Raw genomic sequence first — 12,399 nt, forward strand, 5'->3', positions numbered from 1 at the left:
TCCTGCGGGGAGCTGGGTCACCGCCAAGACATATGCCCGCATCCAGCTAAAAACTTCTGCCACAAATGCGGCCAGACAAATCAACTACCTGACCACGAGTGCCGGCCTTACTGCAAAATCTGCAAACAACTGCATGAGACTTCAGGAACAGACTGCAGGCAGAAGCTGAAGCCAGGACCACCCCCCCACAAGGTTCGGCAGCAATGGGAAGTAAAGAGCCAAGATCCACGGAGCGGATGGCGGCCCCGCACAGAAGACTTCCCGGATCTACAAGCAGCCAACAGCACCACTTCAAATAACAGCAATAACAACGCGCAGAGAAGAAGCAGAGACAGATCCAGAGCGCATTCGCAATCTCGATCCGGCTCGCGAGCTCCTTCCCAAAAGAGAGTAAGCTACGCCAATGTGGCAAGCGAATCTGGAAGAAGCTCCGAAGATAAAGCTGCCATCAAAGCCTTAGAGATGAAGATCCAAAGCCAGCAAACACTCATTGACAAGCTGCTCCAGCGCTGTCGAGAGCAAGAAGCTGCTAAACGCCCTCCACAACAAGTGCTACTCACAGAGGAGCGAGTCATTCAGCTAACTGAAGACAGAATAGCCGCACTTGAACAGAGGATCATGGCAAACATACAGCAGGTCGTCGCGGCAGAAATCCAGAAAGCCATAGCGCCTTTTGCGGAGCAAGCATCCCACAACACGGTAATCTTTGACAACTTCGTCGCATACGCCAGGAAGAACTACATCACCAAAACGACGCTCGACTCAATCCTCAGCCCTATAGTTGCGGCGCGGAAAAAGGCACGAAAAGATAGCCATGACGCTTCCCGTTCTTGCTCATTAAGTCGAGAAGAGCTCTCTGACATTGAATCTATCGAAGATGGCAGTCCAAACTAACGGCACCACAGACGACTTTCAAACCAAAATCTGGCAATGGAACTGTAGATCTATCAGGCGCAAAATCCCTAACCTCCTAGAACTCACTAAACAAGATGAACCAGATGCGATAGCCCTCCAGGAAACGTACAGCACTAACATTCGCCTTCAAGGATATAACGCCTTCAGCAGAACAGAGCGCACCGCAGTCCTGACTAAAAAGACCCTTACCGCCCAATTGCACGAAATCATGGACACCAACGTGGACCATACACTTGTCGAAATCTTACCTGGCAGAAAGACTCAGCAAAGCCTCTTCATTTTAAGCGTCTACAGCCCCCCTCGAGACCAACTGGCGAACTTCGAGCAATTTATAAGGAAAATCAGGAACATCACGAAAGGGCACAAAGTCGTGATCGCGGGCGATTTTAATGCTCCTCACATGGTGTGGGGGTACCCGTCAACAACTAAGAAAGGGACCCGCATACATGACGCCGCCCAATCTCACAATTTAAGTCTCTGGAACGATCCTCTGCAACCAACCCGAGTAAGCAACAGCGTCTCCAGAGACACTAATCCCGACCTCACCTTTACCCACGGCATCCACCAGGCAGAGTGGACCCGACTGGAGGAGACGTTAGGAAGTGAGCATCACATCCTACAACTCGAGATAAGCCACCGAAAAAGAACCATTCAGTCCGGGACAGCAAAGATCACAGATTGGAAAGCCTTCCCTACCGACGTCAATCCTGGAAACATCGAAGAAATTGACAAATGGCTTTCTAAGATACTTGAAAAAGCGGGGGAGCACACAAAAACAATTCAACTGAACACAGATATTCCCGCTGTTGACCTACACCTTTCCCACCTTTGGGAAGCAAGAAGAAGCCTCCTCAAACGGTGGAAAAGACAAAAGCACAACAGAAAACTCAAGCTGAAAATCGCCGCCATCACTAAGAAAGCCGAAGAATATGGCGCCCTCCTCTACCGGCAAAATTGGGACAAGGCATGTGACCAACTTCAGGGCACCCTCAGCACAAAAAGGACCTGGCATATTTTACGAGGCCTTCTGGCGACTACATGGACAAAAATGCAGCAAAAGCAAGACCTTCAAAAAATCGTCCATTCATACGCAGGCACCCAACAAGACATACTAGATGAGATTCAACGCAAGTTTGCCGGTGACATCCCATCGAGTCCGACAAGTACTGATCCGTACCGCGGCCAACATAATCCCGACCTCGATAGACCCTTCACAAAAGCTGAAATGGAGGCAGCCCTGGCCAAACTCACAAGGAATACTTCGCCCGGCAAAGACAAGATTACCAATAAGCTCCTCCGTAACCTACCTCCAAACGCAACAGAAGCGCTCCTAGACTATTTTAACGTATGTTGGGAAACAGGCGAACTACCGGCAACGTGGAAGCACTCGGATGTGACAATGATTTCTAAGCCAAACAAGCCTCTACGTATTGAGAATCTTCGCCCTATATCACTGACTTCCTGCGCGGGTAAACTTCTTGAGCACATGGTCCACGATCGGCTCACGCCATATCTCGAGGACAACGGGTACATACCGGACACAATGTTTGGGTTCCGACAGCATTTGTCTACCCAAGACATCCTTCTGCTTCTGAAGGAGGACATCATAGACCGCTTGGATCGCCATCACAAGTCCTGTATACTTGCTATCGACGTCAAGGGCGCTTTTGACAATGTCAAGCATGAAAAGATCCTCGAAAATCTGCAAAGTACCAATTGCGGCCCCAAGCTTACAATTATGTTCAAAACTTTCTCACGAATCGCACGGCAACGGTGGGCATCGGCAACCTTCGAGGCGCAAAATTCCACCTACCAAACAAAGGCACGCCTCAAGGTTCAGTTTTCTCCCCGCTGCTTTTTAACATCGCCATGCTGCACCTGCCAAAGAAACTTCAAACTATCGAAGGACTGAGGCATGCTCTTTACACAGACGACCTCACGCTGTGGATGAGAGCGCCTACAACTGGAAGACAACAGGACGCCCTGCAGGAGGCTATCGACGTGATAGTAAACTACTTGGACTCTTGCGGTCTCCAGTGTGCTCCGGAGAAATCCGAACTTCTCGTGCTGAAGGCTCGAACTCGAGGACGACCACCTAAACTTCTTGATCCGGATCCCAGCGTCACTCTTTATGGAGTGGAAATTCCCAGGGTCAACTCCCTTCGTGTACTAGGTCTGACCATACACAAGGATGGATCGGGTGCAGCTCATCTTCCCAAGCTACAACAAACTGTGACACAAGTCACCCACCTCGTTAAAAGAATCGCGAATCAACGAAGGGGGCTCAAAGAACACGACACCTTGCGGATCATTCAAGCATTAATAACCAGTAGGATCACGTATGGCACCCCATACTTAGCCTTAAAAAACGCTGAAATAAACAAATTGGACATAATTATTAGGAAAGCAACCAAGACTGCTCTAGGCCTTCCTTTCATGGCATCCACCGACAAGCTCCTTAAATTAGGCGTACATAATACGTGGGAGGAGATGGTCGAAGCCCACAAAGCCAGCCAACTCGAACGCCTCAAGCTCACTCCTACAGGCAGAGCAGTACTCCGTTTCCTCAACTACAGTGAAACCTACATCGCGGACACCGACCAAAAAGCGAGGCTACCATCGGAACTCCGAGAGACCATCTGTATAGCACGCATACCACGTAACATGCATCCCACTTACCACAAAGAAAGAAGACAGGCAAGATCAAAGGCACTCCTCCGAAAATATGAAAAGGATCCTAACACCAGATACACAGACGCTGCTCGATATCCAGACCACACTGCTTTCGCAATAAGCATCACGGACCCACGAGGCAGGGAATTGACGTCGGCAACAATACCGGCTCGTAACCCCGAAACTGCAGAAGAAGCAACCATCGCCTTGGCAATGACGACCTGCAGCGACCGAGCACTGATATTCACCGACTCCCAAGCGGCATGTCGGAACTTCCAGAAAGGACGCGTGTCCGCGACGGCTCTTAATATCTTAAAGACGCGCCCCCAACTTCCTGACACCTACGTCACCTGGATCCCGGGGCATGAAGGGATGGCGGGAAACGAAGCAGCGCACGCTGCAGCCCGAGAGCACGCCAGCCAGGCCTTCCTGCCACCCAACATTCGTGCTGCAACGGGCGCAGCAGACATACCCATCACCTACAGGGCCATACTTCAGCACTACCGACTTGAGCGGAGGAGATATCCCCCACCACACCCCGACCTCACCAAGGAAGAGAGCGTAATCTTTCGTCGGCTCCAAACAAACACGTACACACACGGAATAATCATGAACCGCATCTACCCCACGCAATTTTCATATCTCTCCCCTTACTGCGACATACCCGACACCTTGGCACACATGATCCTGGAGTGCCCTTGCGATGACCGCCGTCCAGACCCACCTGTGGATAGCCGAGCATCCTCAACAACCCTGACTGCCGCACCACAAGATATTGCAAGCGCCCATACCACCGGTGACCACGACATCGCTGAAAAGTGGGAGGCACTGCTCGTCTACGAGGATCCGGAGAACCAGAAGAATCTGGTGAACCGGGCGAAGACGGCAGCCACCGCCAGAGGTTTCCAGGACTGAGGAGACCTACCGCCTCGGACCGGCAAGGATCAAGTCCTGGCTAGTCTTTTCAGCAAATAAACGTTTATTTCTCTCTCTCTCTCTCTCATGCGTGGTGCTTGGGCTATGCGGTGAAGCCCTACCCTCATTTCATATTGTGCAATTTTGGGTGGTTCCCTGGAACAAATCTGGCGTCTTGACATTATCACAGGCACCAATTTGCCCCCACTTAACATAAAAACATCGTGTCAATGCCCCACGTTGCATTTATGGCCATCACAGTATTTGGCAAGCACGCGATGCGGAAATACCTGCTTGAAGTTGAAATCGGAACTGCGTGGTTGATGATTGGGAACTTTGTGATGAGTGCGAACCTGACGAGTGAAAACCATTTTCTTATTCACCATTGGTGCCCTGATAACAAAAATCAAACGCCGATACAGAGTAATTACGACAGGCCCGCATTCGTGTTTGGTAGCAGTGACATGCGATCACCAGGCCTCTTTTTCTCATCCACGTGATTCAAATGCGTGTCAAAAAGTTCATCTTTGTTGCAAAAATGAAAACAAAACTGATTTTGAAAGGGCATTTTCTTAGCTAACTCGAAATAGCTTTACTTGTTCCAGCAACGCCTAGAACGTTATGAAAACGGGCTCCCAAGGTATTGGTCAAATTGAATGATTTTGAATAGGCGCGGTAACAAAACAGTTGAAGGGGCTGTTAGGGCAAGAGGATACAGGCAGCAGGGTTCGGTGTCATGGCTGACCCGAACGGGGTCCTGAGCTTTTATCAGACGATTATGTACCCGATGATGATGATTGGGATGTCTATGCACATACCCCAACGGGGAAATCAACATACTCCAGCAGCCGAAATATGCGCATGCCGTAAAGGGTGGCGGGAAAATCGCGCAGCGACGGCAATCTTGCTGGCAGTCCGGAACAATTTGGCTGCCATTGCGTCTCGGTATTGCGTCAGCGTTGGAGGCTGTTGTGCGTATCCGTATTCTATATAGCAAGTCCTTGATGAAACAATGCCAGCCCAGCAAATCCAACAGCTTTCCCGAAGATTAGCACGAAAGCTCCGGCTGCCAGCAGTGCCAGTTTGGGTTGGAGAAGTGGATTTTGGCGACCTTTTCGCTGGTCGACTCACAGCCTTCGCAGCCCGCTTAGCAGCCCGCCCGCCAGGCTCGCAGAGTAGTAGAAAGTTCGTGAATGTTGTTGCTCGGTAAATGGAAGCAGGAAATGCTTCTGCGTGCTTAGGCACGGCTGGCTCTGATGAAGGCTCGCCGTCCCCAAAGGTAGCTGAATCTTGTCGGCTCGAAAGGCTTCCCAACGGTACTGTCACCACGAGGCAATGATTTAATGGGCAATAAATCCGCAGTAATAACATTTTGTTGTATTTGTCCAAGTCGGTACGGGTCCCGTGATACTCGTTGGCCTTCTACCTTTTCTCTTCCATCGCTGCCTCAACCTTCGTTGCAGTTTGAGAAGCGTCGAGCGTCGTAATGATGCCACCAAGGAGAGGATTTCTACTGGTATTGCCGTTATGATCCTGCGAGTTTTCAAGCGTTCGACGTCGATAGTGCATGGCTCCAGGAGACGGAAATACGGCCTTTCGAAATTTGCTGTCAATCTTGACCGTTCTTGTTAGGCGGCTCGTCTTCAGAAGTAGGCGGTGACTGTAACGGCGGTTTACCTGTTCCCGCGTCTGTATGTTGCCCTTTGGAAATGTTTGCCATGCGGTAACGGTGTGGACAAAATTCAACCGCAAGGAACTTCCGGGCTGAAGACGTTTCCTCAGAGACGAGCCCTGCCCGCCCGTAGCCATGTCATCATGGGCGAGCGTCATGCATGCGTGCACGCCGTGGTTTCTGGGCATACCAATAAAGCCTAGCTCCGTGGTACGCTTGAGGTGCTGGCGGGTAGTTGCACGCACTTGTCGGTAGAATTTCAAAAAGTTTCCGAAAGGCTTTATCCTGCATAACGTCTGCAACGAGGTTGTACTCCATCGCATGGGCTTGCTTCTCAATTCGAGTTTCTTCGGGAACTCGCGCTATATTCAGTTCGACAGAGTGCGCTGGCGTGTCCCGAAGTTCCGCTATCAAAGTCAAGTTCTTGCTGTTCCCTGTTGCAGTCTCGTGTTGCGTCGGCTGGTACAGAAATGCACTCGTGGTACCGGTACAAATTACGTGCGGATCTCTTGTCCGTGAACTTGTAGGATAGTAGTCAAGTTTGGCGATTCGGTATTGTAGCGTAATTCATTTTACCTCAGGCAGCATTCCCTACTTTCGGCAGGTTACGTAATGCGTAAAGAATGCTTTTGTGCTGTGAAAGCTATCGGTGTGTAACTCAGCCTGTTCTACTTCCTCCTCAAGTTCGTCGTCGACTAGGTCTATTATGTCCGAATCCAATTTCGGTAGGTTTATCCGTTTACGTTTGAGATTTTCCAGGCTCATTTCAAGTTTCCAGACATCTGGTAGCGGATTAGTGATTCCGTCAATACCGGTAAGAGTAGCTACGAATTCTGCACGGGCATTGTTTCGCAAAAAACACACAGCGTGCAGCTCACCAGCTTGCTCTTCGGTAGCGGTACTCTTGGTGCCAAGCATGGTGGACTGGTCGTTACGTGGTTTGTCTGCGTGGGTGGACGAGTTGCGGTCGGTTTTTGTCGGTGCACCGGGGATGGCCACGCCCGGTGTCGGCCGTGTCTGGTTAGTCGCAGGTCCCTCGAGGCCGGCGGTAGGAACGCCGGTGTTGGCGTCGGTGCCTTCGAGGGAGTCGGTATGCGGTCGCTGTCAGCCATGGTGACTGGTGGCTCAGGGTGAGTCGGCGGTAAACGGTCCGGGTCGGACTTTCCCGAAGCCACTAACATCCCTGCTGCTCTCCCCACCAGTCCCTGACCCTCCTTCCGCGTTTCGGCACCAAATGTTAGGGCAAGAGGACACCAGCAGTAGGGTTCGGTGTCATGGCTGACCGAAACGGGGTTCTGAGCTTTCACGCGATTATGTACACGATGATGATGATTGTGATGTTGATTAACATACCCCACACGGGGGGTTCAAGAGGGGCCATGCAGACAAAACACAGGTTTGGTTCATTCGGAAGGTTGCCTAGATAGAATCATACTGACCTCACTTTCAACGTAAACTTCGCTCAAATATGCTACATAATTAGGAGCAAAGGGAGTGACCATACGACCCACCAGCTCATTTCCGGCAACAGAACCTATGATGTCATATGTGACAACTCTTTGGTTGGCTGAGGCCTGCAAAACGAAACGCAAATTAGCCGCGCTTATAAGTTTGCCGAACGCCCTATTTGCACTTGCGTTTAGCCCACAGTCTTTTATAGTCATAAGAGTGGAAGTGGAAACAGTGGAAAGTTATGCAAGTGCACGTAGACATAGAAGTACCGATGGGTACTGCTGTCGGTACTGCGCGCACTATGCTATTTTAGCTGCACAGCACTGCGGCTCTTTTTGTGGTTGTCTCAGAGGCCCCTGCCCGATTGGCGCAAGCGACAGTGTCTTACGTGATATATTTCTCGAGCGAACACACTGTTTCACGAAACAGTTATTTTATACCTCAACAAAAACAAGCGAGGTACAAATACGGTCAAAAACAAAGCAAAGGCTGAAAACGGTCAGCCCCGGGATGGTGGCGCCATCTAGGTTGACTAACGGTAAACAAGGCTCCCCACCTCATATGACATCAGTGCAGAGGTCATGAAAACACACGATTTAGCGGGAAAATCGAAGTTTTAATCTAAGTTCAATAATTTGTCAGTGAATAAAGCATCTTTTGCTTCCGACCAAGGGCTGGGGGCACCAAAAAACATGAAATCTTTCGAATGAAACAAACTTGTATTTTGTCTTCATGGCCCCCTTAAGGCGAAGGGAGAAGTTAGGTGAGGTTAAGTTAGGTAAGAGTAGGCTGGGTGGGGGTTTGGTGGGTTGGATATGACTGAATCGGGTAAGTTCACGTCAACGCGTTCAATAAATCGTGGCTGTACTGCAGTGTTCAGCCACTAATATAGGCCCAGTCACTTCCGCCCCACGCAAGACACACTTACTCCTTGGAAGTTCACTTCGGCTGCCAGCCCCACGCTGTACGTAGCCTCCGGAATGAGCGGCGCGTTGTAGTAGCCCCCGTAGTAGCGGCCGTCGCCCACGGTGAACTCTCCCTGACTCTTCACTTCATCAGGAGTCAGCTTAGCTGCCATGTAGAACGAGAGATTCATGGCCACCGACTCGTTGTAGTCCGGCGTGCCACCGGTCCACTCGTAAAGGGCGCTATCGCCAACACTGGCCTCGCTGGAATCACCGGCCGACCGCCTGGTACGGTTCTTGCGGTCATCGTGCCTCTGTACCAGCACATAGTAAGCCCTGCAATATGGTAGAAAAGCACGTAAATAGCCGGTAAGCATAGCTAAAACAGCACAAAGGACGGGACAAGGAAGAACAACAGGACGAAACGCGGTCCTGTGGTTCAAAAGCGCTTCGCTCTGTTGTTCTTCCTTGTCCCGTCCTTTGCGCTGTTGCTATTCTTGAATATGAACCAGCCAGCCCAAACTTTTACATTGTTTTAGCCGGTAATAAATGCAATTCAGTCATGCGGAACAAGTTCAGCGTTGTAATTTGACAAAACTGAAATATCGATGCAAGAATTTTGGGAACTCAGGAGTGGGAAAAACTTTACACTAGGGAAATCATACTTCATCATCATCATCATCACCAGCCTATCTGCGCCCACTGCAGGGTAACGGCCTCTCCCATTAATCTCCAATTACCGCGGTCCTGGGCTAACTGCGACCAAAATATCCACGCAAACTTCTTGATCAAATCTGCCTATCTAACTTTCGGCCGCCCCCTGCAGCGCTTGCCTCCTCTAGGGATCCGCTCTGTTACCCTTAATGACCAACAGTTATCTTGACTTCGCATTACATGCCCTCCCACGTCCATTTCTTCTTAATTTCTACTAATATGTCCTTAACAAGCGTTTGTTCCTTGACGTACTCCGCTCTCTTCTGGTCCCTTAATGTTACACCTATCATTTTCCGCTCCATTTCCCGCTGAGTCGTCTTCAATTTAAGTTGAGCCCTCTTAGTGAGCCTCCAAGTTTCTGCCCCGTAGGTGAGTACCGGTAAGATGCAGCTGTCATACACTTTCTTTTTCAGGGACAATGGTAGGCTGCCAGTCATTATCTGAGAATATCTGTCGTATGCACTCCACCCCATTCTTATCCTTCTATATATCTCCGCCTCATGTTTGGGATCCGGCAGTGTTCTGTTACCCGGAAAATGAAGTGACAGGAGTTTCATCAATAGTGGATTTTGCATTATCTACAACATTCCACTAAAAAAGAAAAAGAAAAAAAGCAGAGCAGAATTCTTTCGCCCTAGTTCACGTGTTTAAGTGGTTTACACAGACATTTTATTGCTGTCAGCAATTTCACACGAATCAAATGAAATATGTTGGCAACATAGTGGCAGCTGCTGTCTGTGCAGCAAACCATTTTACACAAGAAAGGGATTAGGCTCTTATTGGGCAATTGATGCAAAGCGTTTCACTTCCATTTTTGCAGCTCATAACATTTTGAGTTACAGCTCACATTTATTGCAGTTCTCTTTGTTGCTAAATGCAGGAACGCTTCAAGCAAATAAAGATGTATTCTATTTTTCTGCTTTTAATGCAGGTTCAGAAGCAAAATGTCGGGCAGTCGCAAAGTTAGTAGGTTAAAAAAACACTTTGATCTTCATGCCTTTGCGCCCGACCCACCGGGCCTTGTATATAGTGACGTGTAACTGATAAAAAGAAAATAGACACCGAAAGAAACCTACTCGATGTCATCCGGCTGATCGCCAAGTGCTGCCAGCTGCAGCGTGATGGCTGTCTCACTGACAGACTTCAGCTCGGCCTTTGTCTCGATCACAGGGACTGCACGGTAGAGGGACATTGTAGGCATGATGCCACTCCCCTATTGTGCACAGAATACACGTATAATTGCTTACATGCCAATCATTTTAACTCTTTCTGCATTGTTAAAGGGGTCCCGGAACACGTTCTGAACACGGTCAATAAACTCGTGCAACCATTGATCAAGGATATCTCACACTAATGTTGCTTTTTCACGAATGATAGGAATATCACAATTTTGCTGCAAAGTTTCTTCTTCCCCTCCACTACACTTATTTTTAAGTGCAAAATGACTCCGTTAACACTCACTGAACTGACAAAATTCAGGCGGGAGGATGTCACTTGAAACGGGCTGTGCGGGGTGGGGGGGGGGGCACCCTATGGCCTCGATAGCGTCAGGAGACACTACTTTTCTGGACATCTTTAAAGCATGGCCGCTTCAGGAGCTCATTATATTTCATTTCGCATGAACGCAAATTATGTCAGAATATCTAGGTGTCTCGTCATCGATAAAAAAATTGGCTGGCGATTACGATGCTATCTAATGCGATATTTGGGTGCAGCAGCAGTGCGCTGAGACAGCACTCATTTGTGGGTTCTCTCGACGGCAGCGATGATGAGCCTCTGCGTCGGCGGCGCAGTGCGTCTCAGGAAGGGACCGCAACCCGTGTCTCAGGCAGGGAACGCACGCCCCCCTCACGTTTTCGCCAGTATCGCGCAGACGAGCCTCTTGTGCGGGCATAGCACGCTGCCCCCCTACTCCCCCACCGCACTTTCGGAGAGCGCTCGCGCCGCCACGGAGAACCACCCTCCCCTCCCATTTTCACGACACTCGCCTCCTTTGCTTTCTTTCACTATTCGGTAGTGCCATCGTTCACTCGCTATTTTCCCTATTCCGCCTAGACAAAATGGTAGCTGGTCCCAGCTGGTTCATGGCCGAATTCCCAGCTGGGCGCTGCTGGTCCTAGCTGGTCCGAACTGGTCCCAGTTGTTCTTGACATCGTTCACTCGGTTAGACGATGACGCAGCTCAGCCCAGAGATGGCCGCCAAAGGGCTGTGCCCTAAAAACAAATGAACAAGGCTTGCGAAGACGAAGTCAAATTTATTTGAGGTTCTGCATTAGCACCCTTTGGATTAACAAGCTTATCACTCATGTTGAATGCAACGTTCCTATGCCACATTGTGTAAGAGCAGTATTTGTGTCCATCAGATAACAAGAGGAAGGAAAGAAATTGAGGGGTGGCTTTTCTGGGGTTCTCCAAACTTAAATGTCAGCATAAAGATGTCACAAATGAAACATGACCCCTTTACAGGTGTAGTGCTGAAAGAGACTTAGCCTCTTCATCTACAGTACACTGCCCATACAGTGATGATAGCGTCACCTCACAATCAGTGCTGATATGCGGTAGTGACTTGTGGTATAACTTTCACATTTATAGTTTTTTGACCTGCCCTGTGTGAGGGCATATACTTTTTCGCAGTTAATAGTCTTAATGCCTCATGACTACAGATGATGGCCGATTTTGTGGCATTATGATTCTCTAGAAGATGCATGCGGGGAGGAAATAAGACTTCTCACCACGTGGCCTGGTGTAAACTGTGATGTTCACTGGCTTGCCGTAACCAGCTGACGTCCTTGCCGACACTTCCGCTACGTACGCTGTGCCAGCTTCCAGCCCATCAAATTGCACCTTTCTTGCTTCTGGTCCCACTTTTGATACGTTTTCCGCCGCCGGTGAGTTTAGATTAACCAGAGTTACCTACTTAGACAAAAAAACAACAAAAAAAGGAATGTAGAGAAGGGGAATGCAAACAATAAAATTTCAGTTGAGATCAAATTTGAATAGAACAGCTTTGAATGTTAATAGCAAAAAATTCTAACAACAAATACAGTCAAACCTGACCGTAACGAACATCAATGGAACGAATTGCTGGATTTAACGAAGTGTTTCAATTCCGCATTGGCACCCCCGTAGGAGCCCATACGCTCGCGACCTCTA

The 12,399-nt window shown here is 49.3% G+C and overlaps 2 protein-coding genes across 2 annotated transcripts in view; one reads left to right on the forward strand and one right to left on the reverse strand.

The window, feature by feature from the left end:
- The window catches only part of LOC144161757 (receptor-type tyrosine-protein phosphatase epsilon-like), an 84,181-nt gene that overhangs the window by 71,578 nt on the left and 204 nt on the right, over positions 1-12,399 (reverse strand). Inside the window, 3 exon segments of the mRNA XM_077692360.1 lie at positions 8,556-8,868; positions 10,323-10,419; positions 11,979-12,159. Coding sequence (XP_077548486.1) covers positions 8,556-8,868; positions 10,323-10,419; positions 11,979-12,159 — 591 coding nt within the window.
- On the forward strand, positions 2,859-4,503 carry LOC144162197 (uncharacterized). The gene has a single exon (XM_077692669.1). The coding sequence runs from the start codon at positions 2,863-2,865 to the stop codon at positions 4,501-4,503; it is 1,641 nt and encodes a 546-aa protein (XP_077548795.1). The 5' UTR covers positions 2,859-2,862.

The sequence above is a fragment of the Haemaphysalis longicornis genome, unplaced genomic scaffold (genome assembly GCF_048455015.1).
Source record: "Haemaphysalis longicornis isolate Haplotype H1 unplaced genomic scaffold, Haemaphysalis longicornis Haplotype H1 scaffold_12, whole genome shotgun sequence".
NCBI classification, from domain to species: Eukaryota; Metazoa; Arthropoda; class Arachnida; order Ixodida; family Ixodidae; genus Haemaphysalis; species Haemaphysalis longicornis.

What these genes read in the sequence shown, in the direction of transcription:
- LOC144162197 (XM_077692669.1), top strand. Translation starts at nt 2,863, where the DNA reads ATGAGAGCGCCTACAACTGGAAGACAACAGGACGCCCTGCAGGAGGCT.